Source organism: Rhincodon typus, chromosome 6, assembly GCF_021869965.1.
Source record: "Rhincodon typus isolate 14 chromosome 6, sRhiTyp1.1, whole genome shotgun sequence".
Lineage (NCBI taxonomy): Eukaryota > Metazoa > Chordata > Chondrichthyes > Orectolobiformes > Rhincodontidae > Rhincodon > Rhincodon typus.
The window spans coordinates 50,627,217-50,643,081 of record NC_063337.1 but is presented as its reverse complement, the minus strand read 5'-3'; the positions used below and the strand labels follow the sequence as shown (position 1 = coordinate 50,643,081).

The following is a 15,865-nucleotide window of genomic DNA, read 5'->3' as shown; positions in this document are numbered from 1 at the left end:
ATCATTCTGAATAATGGAACACAGTAGCATCAAATACAATAAGATAAACAGGGGTGAATTGACACCCAGTTCTAGTCGATGAGTGCTGATTGCCATGATCACTCTCTAACTGTATGTTTGTTGGTGTTCAGAAGGCACGTAGTTTGTTTTTGGTCCCATTGACAAATACAGTGTGTGAATTTGTTCATTGTTCATTTCTGCTATTGCTGGATAAAAGTGAGTGTTTTCAAGTGTTTGAAGGATTTCCAGTATGTGAGCTGCTACATTGAACAATGAGAGGATGATAGGTTACATTGGGGAAAGAGTAAGGGTACTGAGATGAGATGAGATTAGGGGTGGGTAAGGTGAGTAGCTTGATTCTTAAGTAGCAACAGATTTATCAATGTGCACTTGGACCTGCAATGAAATGTCAGCCATGCTATTTATATGGCCTGAGAAGCATTTGTTTTTGGTTGCCCTCTAAATACATGCACAGTGAAGGGAACCCCTGACTGGCACTTGACTGGGCACACATCTGGGTTTTAAAAATGATGCCAAGTCGGGAATCCTGGGAGGTCCCAGCACTAGTAGGTACTTCTGCCTGTGTTGACTGAAAGGACACAATTATCAGAGTATCAAAGCAGTGCGTGCACAGATAATGAGGTGAGCTTTGGAACATAGTGTGAGAAGTCTTGCTAGGCCAAAAACTGGACAAAATTAACACTTAGCCAAACGCTAGTAAACTTCATCCCATTCTATTTGTATAACCTTATTTTCTTGGGATGCTGCTTCAAGGGTCTTGTAAACCTAAGCTCTCTAATTACCCAGGAGGAGGGAAACCTGAACATACAGTGCATAATTAAAGCTTATTAACATTGTAAAGTTAATTTACAAAACAACATCTGACATCTATTATTAAAGTAACCTTCCATTTCAGAAGCAACAGCCTGCACAAAACAGAATATATAAAAAGGTATGTCCTCAATTATCCTAAATTGTCTCTTAGAGTATTGCTTTTTCCTATATTTTATTAAAGATTTCTTATCACATGATTTCACATGATGGCTCAGAGACTTGGGGAAAGCCATTCGCTCTGTTTAGGATGTATGTATATATTATGTACGGCAAAATTGCTATATTTGATGCAATTATTGAATATGACACTACAGTTTCAAGTGAATTGCTTTTTTAAGCAGTTCTATCACATATTTGGGTGATAATATTTTATGTTGTTAATTCCAGCCTCGTAATGGAAGAACTTTTGATGTGTATTCACAACAAACAAAACATCATCTGAAACGTATGTACGTTTATATCAACATCTCTTCTTACAAAAGTTATCTTAGAGGAAGGCAGTAATTTCATTTTATCGCACACAAACAGCATTTATGAGAGGCTAAATATGAAGTGTATTAACATACTATCCATTCAGCTCTGGGAACTAGATTATTAATCAATTCAGGCTGATGAGATGAAAACAGAGTGCTGGATCTTAAGTTGTTTTTGGATACATAAAATTTTTTGGAGGGATTTCTGCCACAAAGTGTTTTCTCATGTATCTTGGCAAACTTGTCCAATTAACTAGCTATCCCAGGCTTACGGCATCCCTCATGTTCAGTTTCAACTCCTTATTACCATGTGCCACTCAACAGATGTTCAGAATTCACTAGCATCCCTTGTACCCATACCATCTTTAAAAACCTGTTGTGCACCAGGATAAGCGCTGTCAGCCCGGAGCTGCTCTGCACAGTTCCTGATATTTGCCTCGGACATGGCAGACAAGGGGATATCAGCACCCTGGCTTTGTAGGCAGAGTCCTGGAGGTCCTGCTGGATTGGATTGTGCAGAGATGGGACTTTGTCTTTCCCCAGGACCAGCGGTGGAGACTACGACAGCAGACCATGCCAATCTGGTCTGAGGTTGTCACTTGCATTAAAGCACACTCAGCCATCTGAAGGAGTGCCCAACACTGTAAGAAGAAGGTCAATCGCCTTCTTCACTCAGCCAGGGTAAGTGCCATCATCCTCTCTCTGATACCTTACACTCAATCTATCTTTGCTGCTGCACCCACCTCCCACAAAGGCTTATTATTACATGCAACATCTCTCCTCACTTACTCTCAGCCACCCGAAACCCTGACGCCACTAACTCTCACACCTTCTTGCAATGCTTCCTGACATGCTTGGGGCATCTCCCGATCTATACCAGAAGTAACAGCCGTGCTGCTTGGCATTCAGCTCCTCACCCCCTTATGTAGAGAGCTTCCTGATTCTGTTTGCCTGAGCAGCTGCGTTTGGACTGTATCGGAGGCTGCCCATGATTTACTGTGCTGAGACCCACTGAGTGAAGGCTAATCCCCAGCCCTGACTTTGACTGAGGCTGATAACAATGACAAATGTCCTCCTTTTCTGTTTAAGCAAAACACACAGAAGTAATACGAGCCTTGAAGCTGAGAGGGCAAAGCAAGGCAATGCAAAGAGGGGATGCTATGAGCATCCAGGTAGGTTTACAGTGAATGAGCATTATAAGAGCAAGCAAGCAGTCTGGACTTGCAGCCTGGTACAGTCCATAAACTGAGTGTGTGTCCCTGAGTGCAAAGTGTCCTTGCTGCAGCATTACAATAATAGTTGCTGGCACAGCCCAAGGTGCGTCATTGTAGCACCACAGCGTCCTGTAAGCAATTGGAGATATGCCACGAGCGTTGTTAGAGGCTGGCACATGTCGGATGCCACTGTCTATGGATGTGGGATGCATCTGGCTGGTGCTCACGGTACATGCCCTGAGTTTGTGGTGCCCAATATCTGTCATTCAGAGCAAGCAGCGAGTTGAATTGTCCAGTTGCCCATTCTGGTTTCCATGTCATTTTTCTCAGCCTCTAGTTTGCTTGCCAAGTTTGGTAAGCTAGAAAGCTGAATACTAACGGGCCATCAACAAGGCATTTAACAAGCAGCTCACCACTGCCCAGTGAGAAACTCACCATGCCACTTGTTAAAAACATATTATATGGAGCAAGTTGTTGCTGACAGCCTTGTTGGACTTCGTATCTAACTCTGTCAGAAATCTTGCCAGAGCCCCCTTAGTTCCAATCCCTTTAAGATTTCACCCATTATTTCAAAAGACCTTTGAAAGGATAACCTACAGGAACCAAGTTTGAGCAGTCACAGTTCAGGTCCTGGTGAATGAGAGTTTATATGTACAGTTTGTAACCTGTCACAAACCTGTAATCTCACCCTGGAAGAACATAGGAGGTTGGACTCCTGGTGTCAGTACCATTTTCTGTTCCAGACCAACTCCTTGCAGAAGGCAGTCACTGGATGCAATTTACCTAGAGGTTACATATACTTGGCTGTAGAGCAGGTTTGGCAGCTAAGAGGGACGGTGGGTTTGAGAAGGAAGCAGGGGCTGAAAGTACAGGCCTAAGTTAAAGTGCTGAAGACAGCCATTGTGGCTGCCATGGTGAAATGCTGTAGAAATATGAGGTCTACAATCATCTGTGTGAACATGAACAGACTTTATAAAACATAACTCGTCAGCTGTTTGAACATGAACAGGCTTTGTTAAACATAACTATTCACAAGGCTTGGTAAGAGGACATATTGCTAAAGCCTTACAAACTGACACTCCAGGTCCATGTAATCTGATGTCTCTAAGACATAGCTACTTTGGTGCATGCTCCATTATTATTCTTGGAGTAAACCCTTCACTCCCCTCTACCCCAGTCGTCCTATTGTCCCCCACTCCCTCCCTTGCCAGCCCTAATTCTCCAGTTGTTTTACACAAGGCAAATTAAACTATTAACATTTAGGCACAAACAGTTAACTCAACTTCCATTTTCTCCCTCTCCACAAGTCTCTTTGGCTTGATACAATCATCTCCAACAACATTCTCTACTCTCTTGGAGGATGTATAAAAAGCATGGACTGCTTCAGCATTGTCTGGCAGGGTGAATGCATGGATGGAGTGGGATGGTGGCCTCAGGGGGAAGCAATAGCTTAGTGCAAATATCACTGGACTGTTAATCTAGAGACCTGGGTAATGTTCTGGGGACCCAGGTTCAAATTCCGCCACAGCAGATGGTGGAATTTGAATTCAATAAAAATCTAGAATTAAGAGTCTAATGATGACCATTGTCAATTGTTGGGAAAAGTCCATCTGGTTCACTAATGTCCTTTCGGGAAGCTCCAGACCCATCCTTATCTGGACTGGTCTACATTTGGCTCCAGACCCACAGCAATGTGGTTGATTCTTAACTACTCTCTGGGCAATTAGGCATGGGCAAGAAATGCTGCCTAGCCAGTGGCACCCTCATCCCATGAATGAATAAAGGAAAAACAAAATTCTGGAACTCCATCACAAGGTAAAAGTACATCATTCCCTGTGAGGGAATACACTTCTGAATCAGAACCTATAACAAGCCAGGTACCAGATCCTGCAAATTGTACTACAACGGTACAAACACCCAAGACCTTGCCCACCAAAGCTTGTATTTTTGAGCAATCTCTTGATTCCTTGCCAATTGCTGTTGGAAACAGGTTACACAATGGAAATTGTTGGGTGGAAATGATGCCCTTTTAAAAGGTATTTTATGAGCTTTCTGCAGCCTGTTTTTTTAGGAAGTCCATTCAACATTAATTCTTAAAAAAAAATTAGAGATATTTCTTCAAAGATCCAGGCCCCATTGCTGTTGTAGGCCCCCAGAGAGACTCATCTTTTACGTTTATCCGATATACCTCCATTGGGTTTCTCAGAAAGCTGGGAATATGAGAAATCCCAACGTAATCTGTCTTTTCCTCAAAAGGTAGTGAAGGCAGAATCTTTGACTATTTTTAAAGGGTGAGGTGAAGAGATTCTTGGTAAGCAAGGGGTGAAAGGTTATTGAAGGTAGATAAGAATGGATTCATGGTGACAACCAGATCAGCCATGATCTTATAAAATGGTGAAGCAAGTTCAAGAGGCTGAATGGCCTACTCCTGCCCCTAATTAGTATGCTCATAAATTGTCCTTATTCCTTTCAACTCCTTTCTGTAAGAATGTCTGTATTTGGGACAGGCAGGGAGTCCGTCCCAAACCATAAACACTGAAACAAAATTGTAATTCTTCTAAAGTACTCCCAATGACCTTCCAGTGGAAATGTACTGAAAAAGTCATACGTTGCCAACATCGTTTTTTTAAATGCCCTACCATAGATTGGTGAGTCTCACATCAGTGGTTGGGAAGCTATTGGAGAGAATTCTTAGCGATAGGATTTATGCGCATTTGGAAATGCATGTTCTAATTAGGGACAGTCAGCATGGCTTTGTACAGGGCAGGTCATGTTTTACTAACTTGATTGAATTTTTTGACAAGGTGACAGAGATGATCAATCAGGGTTGAGCAGTGGATGTTGTCTACATAGATTTTAGTAAGGCTTTCAACAAGGTCCCCAATGGTAGGCTCATCCTGGAGGTCAAGATGCATGGATCCATGGTAACTTAGCTGTGTGGATTCCAAACTGGCTTGCCCATAGAAGGCAGCAGGTAGTGGCGGAAGGGTGTTTTTCTGGCTGGAGATCTGTGATTGGTGGTGTTCCATAGGGATCCATACTGGGACCTCTGCTGTTTGTGATATATGTAAATGACTTGGATGAAAACATAGATGGGCAGGTTAGTAAGTTTGCAGATGATACAAAGACCAGTGCAGTTGTGGATAATATAGAAGATTGTCAAAGGATACAGCGGGATGTAGATCAGTCGCAGATATGGGCGGAGAAGTGGCAGATGGAGTTTAATCTGGCTATGTGTGAGGTGCTGCACTTTGGCAAATCAGATGTAATGGAAAAGTATACAGTTAATGGTAGGACCCTGAACAACATTGATGTACTGAGGAATCTTGGGTTTAAGTCCATAGCTCCCTGAAAGTGGCCACACAAGTAGACAGCATGGTAAAGAAGGCATATGGCATGCTGGCCTTTTTTGGTCGAGGAATTGAGTACAAGAGTCAAGATGTCATGTTGCAGTTTTGCAAGACTTTGGTTAGGCCACACTTAGAGTATTGCGTTCAATTCTGGTCACCACATTACAGGAAGGATGTGGGGGCTTTGGACAGGGTACAGAAGAGATTTACCAGAAAGCTGCCCATATTGGAGTGTATGAACTATAAGGAGAAGCTAGAAAAATCATGGTTGCTCTCTCTAGAGTGGCAGAGGCTGAGGCGGAGACTTGATAGAAGTCAATAAAATTATGAGGGGCATAGATAGGGTTAACGGTCAGAATCTTTTTCCCAGAGTTGAAATATCTAATGCTAGAGGGCATGCATTTAAGGTAAGAGGTGAAAAGTTCAAAGGAGTCTGGAACGAGCTGCCGGGGTGACAGTGGAGGTAGATACGATAGGGCATTTAAGGAACTTTTACATATGCACATGAATGTGAATGGAATGGCAGGACAGGCAGAAGGGATTAGTTTAATTTGGCATCATGTTTGGCACAACATCGTGGGCTGAAGGGCCCATTCCTGTGCTCTACTGTTCTATGTCGATTATAGAATTTTTGCACTACAAGTATGAAATTATAAAATGAATATTTTATTGATGATAAAAACTGAAGCCAATAACTGGCGTTTTTGGTAATAAATAAACTTGGTTATATCATTTGATGGCTTGAGTCTCAGCTGCACTGAATAAGACTTCTAAAATGCAGTGAAATCTGGTGAAATTGGTTTAATGGTTAGATTGCATCATCCTATCTAACCTGAGGAGCTTCACTGGCCTACAATTTTGAAATATTGTATGAAAATATAACAAATGAACCTTTGTTTTGCAGATTCTTTGGAATAACCCCTGAGGCATAACAGAACAATTACAAGCTTCAGTGGACCTTCATCCCTTGAAAGTGTCTAATAATCATTAACTATAAGCAGGCTGTAACTTTGGACAATTTGTGGTAAATCACAAGATATTGTAATATGCTGCTGAAAATTAGAGATGTGCTTTCTACTGTGAATAATAAATATCTCACACAGCATTTTCTATTGTCTGTTTTAGTATTTTTATTGAGTAAGTTGCAGGATGAACAGCACCCTCTGGAAGTGATGCAGCAGATAATGAATGCCTCAGTCACTTGGGAAGGTTTCCTATATTCCAATGAAACAGTAGCAAAAATGTAAAATGGCTTTAAATAGGGGTCTTAAATGGACTAATTGGCAGCCTAGCTCTGTGGAATGGGCAGGCAACCCTGTTCCCTTTTCTCCCCTAGCAAAATCGCCCAGAGGCTGAAATGTAGCAGAAAGCAGTCCTAATGTGTTTCTCTGCTTTTTTTTTGTCACTAGCCTTATTTCTATAGGCTTGAAAATCCAACTTCTTGTATGTTCAATTCAAAAATTCCTTCCCGTGTTTATGCAGATCAAGAAACATTGGAGCTGTGTTCCACAATATTCCTACTACTGCTAAGTCTGACATGCATATCATTAAAAAGGAATATATAGCATATAATAGAAATGAAGAAACAATATAACTAACCATAAAAGAAAATTTCCTCACATTATAGATACACATTGGTCTTGCTAGATATGCTCTGTTCAGCTATAAGCAAATGACTATCACTAGGCATTTTCCCACTAGGGAGGCAGTATGTTGGAACCAAGGAACAAAAAGAAAGTTGCTGGAAAAGCTCAGCAGGTCTGGCAGCATCTGTGAAGAAAACAATCAGAGTTAACGTTTCAGATCAAGTGACCCTTCCTCAGATTTTTGAGTTCTGAGGAAGGGTTACTTGAGCCAAACATTAACTCTGATTTCTCTCCACAGATGCTGACAGACCTGCTGAGCTTTTCCAGCAAGTTCTGTTTTTGCTCCCAATTTCCAGCGTCCGCAGATCTTTCAGTTTTTAAACAATAAATGAGGTTGATGCTGTTCAATCTAAGATCAACATCATGTTTTTAAAGAGGAATTGTGACAAGACCCATGGTAAAAGAGCCATGTTGTTTCCCCCTTAGTCTTTAAATGTTGTTTTAGGCAGCAGAAAGGGCAGTAATGCCTATGCCTTCAGAATTGGAAATTATAACATCTCAAAGTCTCCAATTCTGTTCCTTTTCAAGTCTGACAATACAGTAAACTGACCAATGGTGACAAGCAGACAAGTATTTAACTTTTTGAACTGGTGGAAGTCAATTTCTTTGATAGAATCCTGAAATCACTTTGATCTATGACTTCAGCTTTTGAATTCACCCAAACTAAACTTCAGAAACCAAAATATGCTTTTTAGCAAGCCTACAACATATATTTTCAGTACAAACCATTCACACAAATAATGAACTATTCATTTTGTTTATGACTTGTAAACATGCACAGTTCTCTTGAACTGTGCTTCCTTGAGTGTGTTTGTGTGTGACTGTATGAGTGAGAGCCACAGTGTTAGATTTCAGGACAAATATATGAATAAGCAATCAGCTTGATTTAAATTCACAAACAGCTTGCTCCTGTTTTAAGACTATTCCACTTTACAGACACTCGTACCCATTCGTGCACAAACAGTTGTGTGTATATACACACGCACGAATACTCGTTCATGCACGCAGACACTCATACACTTGTATAAACACACACACTTATATACAGACATACACTGGTGCACGCATGTACACACACTTGTACACGCACATAAATATACACCCATACACTCATCTCACACACACTCACAGTCATCACATTCACGTGTACACTCATCAACACACTTGTACACTCATCACACACATACACATACAGATGCATGTATACACACAAACATCTTGCCTTGAAAGTTTACTGATACTGACGGTTCTCTGACTCTGTCTGTAACATGGTCCAACATTCTGTGTACATGGTGCAGATATTTGACTATACTCATCTTACAGGCAAACATGCAAATCACTTGGTATGAATATTCTCTGTTTGACTAAAATGTGTCTAGTATCAACTCCAGATTTTTTGTTCTATCTCCTTCATGCTATGTGTGTTCTTTTGTTGATGACTTCCTGGTAATGCAGTGCGAACTCAGTGAATATATTCCAGTGAAATACATGATGCAGTTGCAATCAGCATGATCGTTTATGTTGAGGTGGCTGGTTGGTCTGTGTGGGAAGATACCACTTGGTTACTCTGTACATAAAGAGTTTGAAGATCAAATGTATTAAATTACATTAAAATATATGTTCTACTGCAAGTCTAGTAAAATTATTTATAAAGGTCAATCATACTTAATGTATTATGCACGAGAAACCAAAAATAAGAGAAACAGTAGCCATCGAGTACGCCGCTGCCACCAACATCCAAGATTTACCGGCCTACGTCGCTCCGCCCACCACCAACGTCGCTCCGCCCACCGCCAATATCGCTCCGCCCACCGCCAACGTCGCCCCGCCCACCGCCAATATCGCTCCGCCCACCGCCAATGTCGCTCCGCCCACCACCTCCACAGCCAGCAGCTCCAGGGGAGGCCGCAGCGCCCAGCTCTGCCGAGTATTCACCATCCCCCCAGACCTCCCCCTTACTGAGGACGAACGGTCAGTCCTCAGTAAAGGACTCACCTTTATCCTCCTCCACCCAAACATCGACGAATACAACTCATGTTTGGACACTGAGCAGTTTTTCCGCCGCCTCCACGCTTACTTCTTTAACCGTGAGCCAACCCTCCCTCTACTGACCCCTTCTCCCGCCTCCAACACACCCCCTCCTCCTGGACACCACCCCAAGGCCTCCTACCCTCCCTCGACCTCTTCATCTCCAACTGCCGTCGAGACATCGATCGCCTCAACCTCTCCACGCCTCTCACCCACTCCAACCTCTCCCCTGCAGAATGTGCAGTCCTCCGCTCCCTCCAATCCCAACCTCACCATAAAACCCGCGGACAAGGGAGGCGCAGTTGTAGTGTGGTGCACTGACCTCTACATTGCCGAGGCCAGACGCCAGCTCTCTGACACCTCCTCCTACCGCCCGCTTGATCATGATCCCACCCCCGACCACCAAACCATCATCTCCCAAACCATCCACAACCTCATCATCTCAGGTGACCTCCCACACACAGCCTCTAACCTCATCATTCCCCAACCCCGCACCGCCCATTTCTATCTCATTCCCAAAATCCACAAACCTGAATGCCCTGGTCGACCCATTGTCTCCGCCTGCTCCTGCCCCACCAAACTTATCTCCACCTATCTCAACTCCATTTTCTCCCCCTTGGTCCAGGAACTCCCTAACGACGTCGGTCACACCACCCACGCCCTCCACAACTTCCAATTCCCTGGTCCCCAACACCTCATCTTTACCGTGGACGTCCAGTCCCTATACACCTGCATTCCCCATGCAGATGGCCTAAAGGCCCTCCGCTTCTTCCTGTCCTGCAGACCCGACCAGTCCCCCTCCACTGACACCCTCATCCGCTTAGCCGAACTTGTCCTCACCCTCAACAACTTCTCTTTCAATTCCTCTCACTTCCTACAGACAAAGGGGGTGGCCATGGGTACCCGCATGGGCCCAAGCTATGCCTGCCTCTTTGTAGGATATGTGGAACAATCCCTCTTCCAAAGCTACACTGGCCCTATCCCCCCACCTCTTCCTCCGTTACATCGATGACTGTATCGGCGCCGCCTCGTGGTCCCACAAGGAGCTCAAACAGTTCATCCACTTCACTAACACCTTCCACCCCAACCTTAAGTTCACCTGGACCATCTCTGATACCTCTCCTTCCTGGACCTGTCTGTCTCCATCTCTGGCATCCACCTGGAAACTGGTATCCATTTCAAGCCTACCGACTCCCACAGCTTCCTAGAATAACCTCCTCTCACCCACCTTCCTGCAAAAAGGCCATCCCCTATTCCCAACTCCTTTGCCTCCACCGCATCTGCTCCCGAGATGAGGCATTCCACTCCCGGACATCCCAGATGTCTTCGTTTTTCAAGGAGCGCAACTTCCCCTCCACAGTGGTTGAAAATACCCTCGACCCTGTCTCTCGCATTTCCCGCAACTCATCCCTCACACCCTCTACCCGCAATAACAACCAAAACAGAATCCCCCTCGTCCTCACGTACCAGATGGTGAGATGGTGAACAACGCATCATCCTCCGACACTTCCGCCATCTGCAATCTGATCCCACTACCAAAGACATTTTTCCCTCCCCACCCTTATCTGCCTTCCGGACGGCCCATTCTCTCCGTAACTCCCTTGTCCGCTCCACACTCCCCTCCAGCCCCACCACCCCCGGCACTTTTCCCTGCAACTGGAGCAAGTGCTACACCTGCCCCTACACCTCCCTCCTCAACCCCATCCCAGGCCCCAAGAAGACCTTCCACATCAAACAGATGTTCACCTGCACATCTGCTAATGTGGTATACTGTATCCGCTGTTCCCGTTGTGGCCTCCTCTACATCGGGGAAACCAAGCGGAGGCTTGGGGACCGCTTTGCGGAACACCTACACTCGGTTCGCAACAAGCAACTACACCTCCCAGTCACGAACCATTTCAACTCCCCCTCCCATTCCTTGGACGACATGTCCATCCTGGGCCTCCTGCATTGCCACAACAATGCCACCCGAAGGTTGCAGGAACAGCAACTCATATTCCGCTTGGGAACCCTGCAGCCCAATGGTATCAATGTGGACTTCATAAGCTTCAAAATCTCCCCTCCCCCTACCGCATCCCAAAACCAGCCCAGCTCGTCCCCGCCTCCCTAACCTGTTCTTCCTCCCACCTATCCCCTCCTCCCACCTCAAGCCGCACCCCCATCTCCTACCTACTAACCTCATCCCGCCCCCTTGACCTGTCCGTCCTCCCTGGACTGACCTATCTCCTCCCTACCTCCCCACCTACACTCACCTTTACTGGCTCCATCCCCGCCTCTTTGACCTGTCTGTCTTCTCTCCGCCTATCTTCTCCTCTATCGATCTTCTATCCACCTCCCTCCCTCTCCCTATTTATTTCAGAAGCCCCTTCCCCTCCCCCATTTCTGAAGAAGGGTCACCGGACCCGAAACGTTAACTCTGTTTTCTCCTCCACAGATGCTGCCAGACCTGCTGAGCTTTTCCAGCAACTTTGTTTTTGTTCCTGATTTGCAGCATCCGCAGTTCTTTTGGTTTTTATTCAATATTTAAGCACTTGTCGCAGGAAGTACGATACTGTATTAGGAACAGTGACGGTCAATGAATGCAGCCTTACCCGTATCACCTACATGCAGAATAATCACTTTTTAATTTCAAGTTTCCAACATCACAAGTTTGTAAAGCTGCTTGCTACATACACGGTACATGTGCTATTACAACATTCTGAGGTCTACGTCCATCAATATAAACCATTTTCCTATCTGCCACACCTCAGCAATGAACCAGAAGGGAAGCAATGGGAACATGGAAGTGAGTCACTGGCTCGCTATTTCCTCATATGGAAATTGTGTCACTGCCTTTCCATAAATGGCATCGTAAGAAACCGGAAATTAGTGCGCTCTGAAAAGAAATCCCCTGGACCAGCAGCAGCTTTCAATCTGCAGGGAGTGAAATCCAACAGGAGAGGAATCCTATCTGCCTTCGTGTTATTGAGGGTGAAGCTGCAGCGGGAGAGTGTGCCCTGGAACATTGCGAGAGAGAGAGAGAGACCAAGGCTGCTCTAAGCAGCGAATCAGCAACATCCCGACAGCATGCAGGTCAGCAACTCTTCTCCTTGCTGTTCATATAAGCGGAAGAGACGCCTTTGTAGGGTGCTACTGAGCAGAAGCATGTTTTATTCTCATATGTGTGCAGGCTGACAAGAGACGAAACCTGAGATCGTTGGTACTACATGTAGCTGCGACGATTAAACATGTTTCCATTGATCCACGAGAAACTTTGTAGTCTTGTTTGGCCTACCACAGTGAGGGCTGCAAAACTGTTCCACATAAAAGCACGATTTGAATTCACCAGTCTTGTCAAACTGCATGTGCTTTGAAGCAATCAAAGAAATCTTAAAGTTATAAATGTGCACATGCACGGAAACTGCTTATTTACATGATTAACAACACATACGAGGATCACTCGAAAGGATATATGAGGGCTGCAAGCCCTATTTCAGGGAAGACATTTCTAGGCGTTCCTTGGCATTGGTGTTGCAACTTGTGTTCAATAGGCCACAAATTGCACACTAAACATTGCAGCAGAGTTGGAGGTCCTGTGAGTATGGCAAACCATCCAGACCATTAACTCAACATTCTCTTTTCAAGAACAGAAATGCATGCACTATCATTTGCTGATATAAGCTACATAGTGAGTCAGTTAGTTCAGTTGGCTGGACGGGTTGCTTGTGCTGAAGAGCGATGCCAACAGCATAGATTCAAATCTCCCACTATGAAGGACTCTCTCAAAACTCTCCCCTTGCCTGAGGTGTGGTGGCCCTCCGGTTAAACGACCATTAGTTGTGTCTCTCTAATGAGCAAGCAGCCCTATAGTCTGGTCTATGTTAGTCTCTGCATATGTATTGTATATTCTCATTGGGAGTTATATACAGGCCTCCTAGCAGTAGTCAGGCTGTGGGGCAGAAAATAAATCAGGAGACACAAAGGTTATGTAAGATTGGCATAATTACAGTAATCATGGGGGATCTTCAATATGTAGTGGTCTAAGAAATTCAGGTTGGTACCAGATCTCAAGAAAAGGAATTTGTGGAATGTCTACGAGAGGTTATTTGGAGCAGCTTGTGGTAGAACCCACCGGGAACAGGCAGTTCTGGATCTGGTGTTGTTTAATGAGGGAGATTTGATAAGAGAGCTTACAGTCAAGGAACCCCTAAGGACAGTGACCGTGATATGATAGAATTTGCCCTGCCATGTAGGAGGGAGAAGCTGGAATCGGATGTAATGGTATTACAATTGACTAAAGGTAACTACAAAGACATGAGATAGGAGCTGGCCAGAGTTGATTGGAAGGGGAGCCTAGTATGGAAGACAGGGGAGCAGCAATGACAGGAATTGGTGGGTAGGGGGTGATAGTAATGCAGGAGGCATGGCAGAAATTCATCCCATGGACAAAGAAACATATTAAGGGGAGGATGAGGCATTCGAGGCTGAGAAGGGAAGACAGGGACAGCATAAAAACAAAAGGGAAAGCTTACAATGTTGTGAAGTTTAGTGGGAAATTAGAGGATTAGGAAGTCTTTAAAAACCATCAGAGGACAACTAAAAAGTGATAAAGGGGGAGAAGATGAAATTTAAAGTTGAGCTAGCTAAAAACATCAAAGAGAGTTGCAAGAGTTTTTTTTAGTTATATAAAAGGTAAGAAAGATGCAAGAGTGGACATTGAACTGCTGACAAATGAGGCTGGAGAAGTGGTAACAGGGAACAGAGAAATGTCAGAGGAACTGAATATGTACTTTTCATCAGTCCTCATGGTGGAAGACATCAGTAAGATGCGAAAACTTCAAGAGGTGAGTGTAGTGGCCATCACTAAGGAAAAGGTGTTGGCAATCTGAAAGGTCTGAAGGTGAGAAATCACCAAATGGACCACATCCCAGAGTTCAGGGGATAGGTGAGGAGATTGTGGAGACATTGGAGGTGATCCTACAAGAATCACTGGAGTCAAAAGGGTCCCAGAGGATTAGAAATTGGCCAACGTAACACCTCTGCTTAAGAAGGAAAGGAGACAGAAGACAAGAAATTATAGGCCAGTCAGCCTGACCTCAGTCATTTTTAAAATTTAAAGAGTCCAGTATTGAAGATGAGATTGTGGAGTACTTGAAAGTCTGCAGTAAAATAGGGCTAAGTCAGCACAGCTTCATCAAGGGGAGGTCATACCTGTGTCACGAAGTGGGGAAAGGTTGAACCACTCTGATAATTAACCCGAAACACCAGCCCTAATCTGTTATTGGTGGGAGTAGAAGTTCCCTTCTAAAAATTAAACCTGAAACACCCAGAGGAGCTCGCCTTGCCCTTCGTAATCTGTTAAAAGTGTAGTTAAAGGAAAGGAATCCCTGATACTTATTTTATAAGCAACAAATAACAATTTATTTATTTAACCCTAACATTGAACAAATTAACAGAACTACTAACAAACCAAACAATTCCCCTCTAACTACTAACTATTTCCTAATAAAACAAGTTTCTAATCGTATGTTGTTCCAATGAACACCGATTACGCTTGTATAATTACAAGTAATAAGAAAACAATAAATTAAAACTTAATCTCTCAAAGTTCACACAGAATGTGTCTTCTGGAATGCTTTGACTTCTCCACTGTCTCTCAAGTTATAAACGCCTTTCTTCTGCTGATCCCGCTGTCAGGAATGTTTTCACTGTAATTTCTTCTGTGAGGATTCTTAGTTATAAGTGCTGTGGTATCTTTGATGTTGCTTTTGTTTTGGAGAGCTTAATGATTTTGTGTGAGAGCTAGGTTTATTTCCCCGATGGCAGATTTACTTTCGCTTCAGATGGCAGTTGGTTCTATCCTGATTTTTCAAAAAAAACCCTTCTTATATACACCCAATGACAGATCAATTTCTTATAATATGATTGGTTTCGGGTTGTCAAAACCATCAGTTTTAAATTCAATTGGCTTTCAATCACTGAGTGCTTGGTTTAAGTTAATTGGCTAAGTCCAGTTTATTGTCAAAACAGCAAAACAAGACTGCTGTTTTGCCTACCAACTGTAATGCCTTTTGATACACTGTTTCAATCTGGGGCTGTCTGTACAGTAACTTCCAAGCACAGACAAAGCACAGTCTTTTAAAGGGACCACGCACTGCTTTCTCCCCACTATCGTTTTTACAAACAAATTCTGATTTTCTGCCTTCCAATTCACAAATATTCTACACAACACCGTAATACCTGACAAATCTTTTAGAATTTTTTGAGGAGGTAATGGGCAAGTTAGACAAAGGAGCGCCAGTGCATGTGATCCATTTGGATTTCCAGAATGCCTTTGACAA

At 43.8% G+C, this 15,865-nt stretch overlaps 2 protein-coding genes across 6 annotated transcripts in view; both read left to right on the top strand.

The window, feature by feature from the left end:
* The window catches only part of LOC109917739 (neuromedin-S-like), a 29,499-nt gene extending 22,551 nt beyond the window's left edge, over nucleotides 1–6,948 (top strand). For 2 of the 5 annotated variants that reach the window (XM_048597990.1, XM_048597988.1), the window contains 3 exons: nucleotides 917–952; nucleotides 1,222–1,283; nucleotides 6,776–6,948. In XM_048597990.1, the coding sequence (XP_048453947.1) occupies nucleotides 917–952; nucleotides 1,222–1,283; nucleotides 6,776–6,803 (126 nt within the window). In that variant the 3' untranslated portion in view covers nucleotides 6,804–6,948. The remainder of the gene's footprint in view (nucleotides 1–916; nucleotides 953–1,221; nucleotides 1,284–6,775) is intronic. The other 3 variants (XM_048597989.1, XM_048597991.1, XM_020517595.2) reach the window with 3 other exon arrangements.
* Nucleotides 6,949–12,384: 5,436 nt separating this feature from the next.
* Nucleotides 12,385–15,865, top strand: part of pdcl3 (phosducin-like 3) — a 31,923-nt gene continuing 28,442 nt past the window's right edge. The window contains exon 1 of the mRNA XM_048597986.1: nucleotides 12,385–12,617. Coding sequence (XP_048453943.1) covers nucleotides 12,612–12,617 — 6 coding nt within the window. The 5' untranslated portion in view covers nucleotides 12,385–12,611. The remainder of the gene's footprint in view (nucleotides 12,618–15,865) is intronic.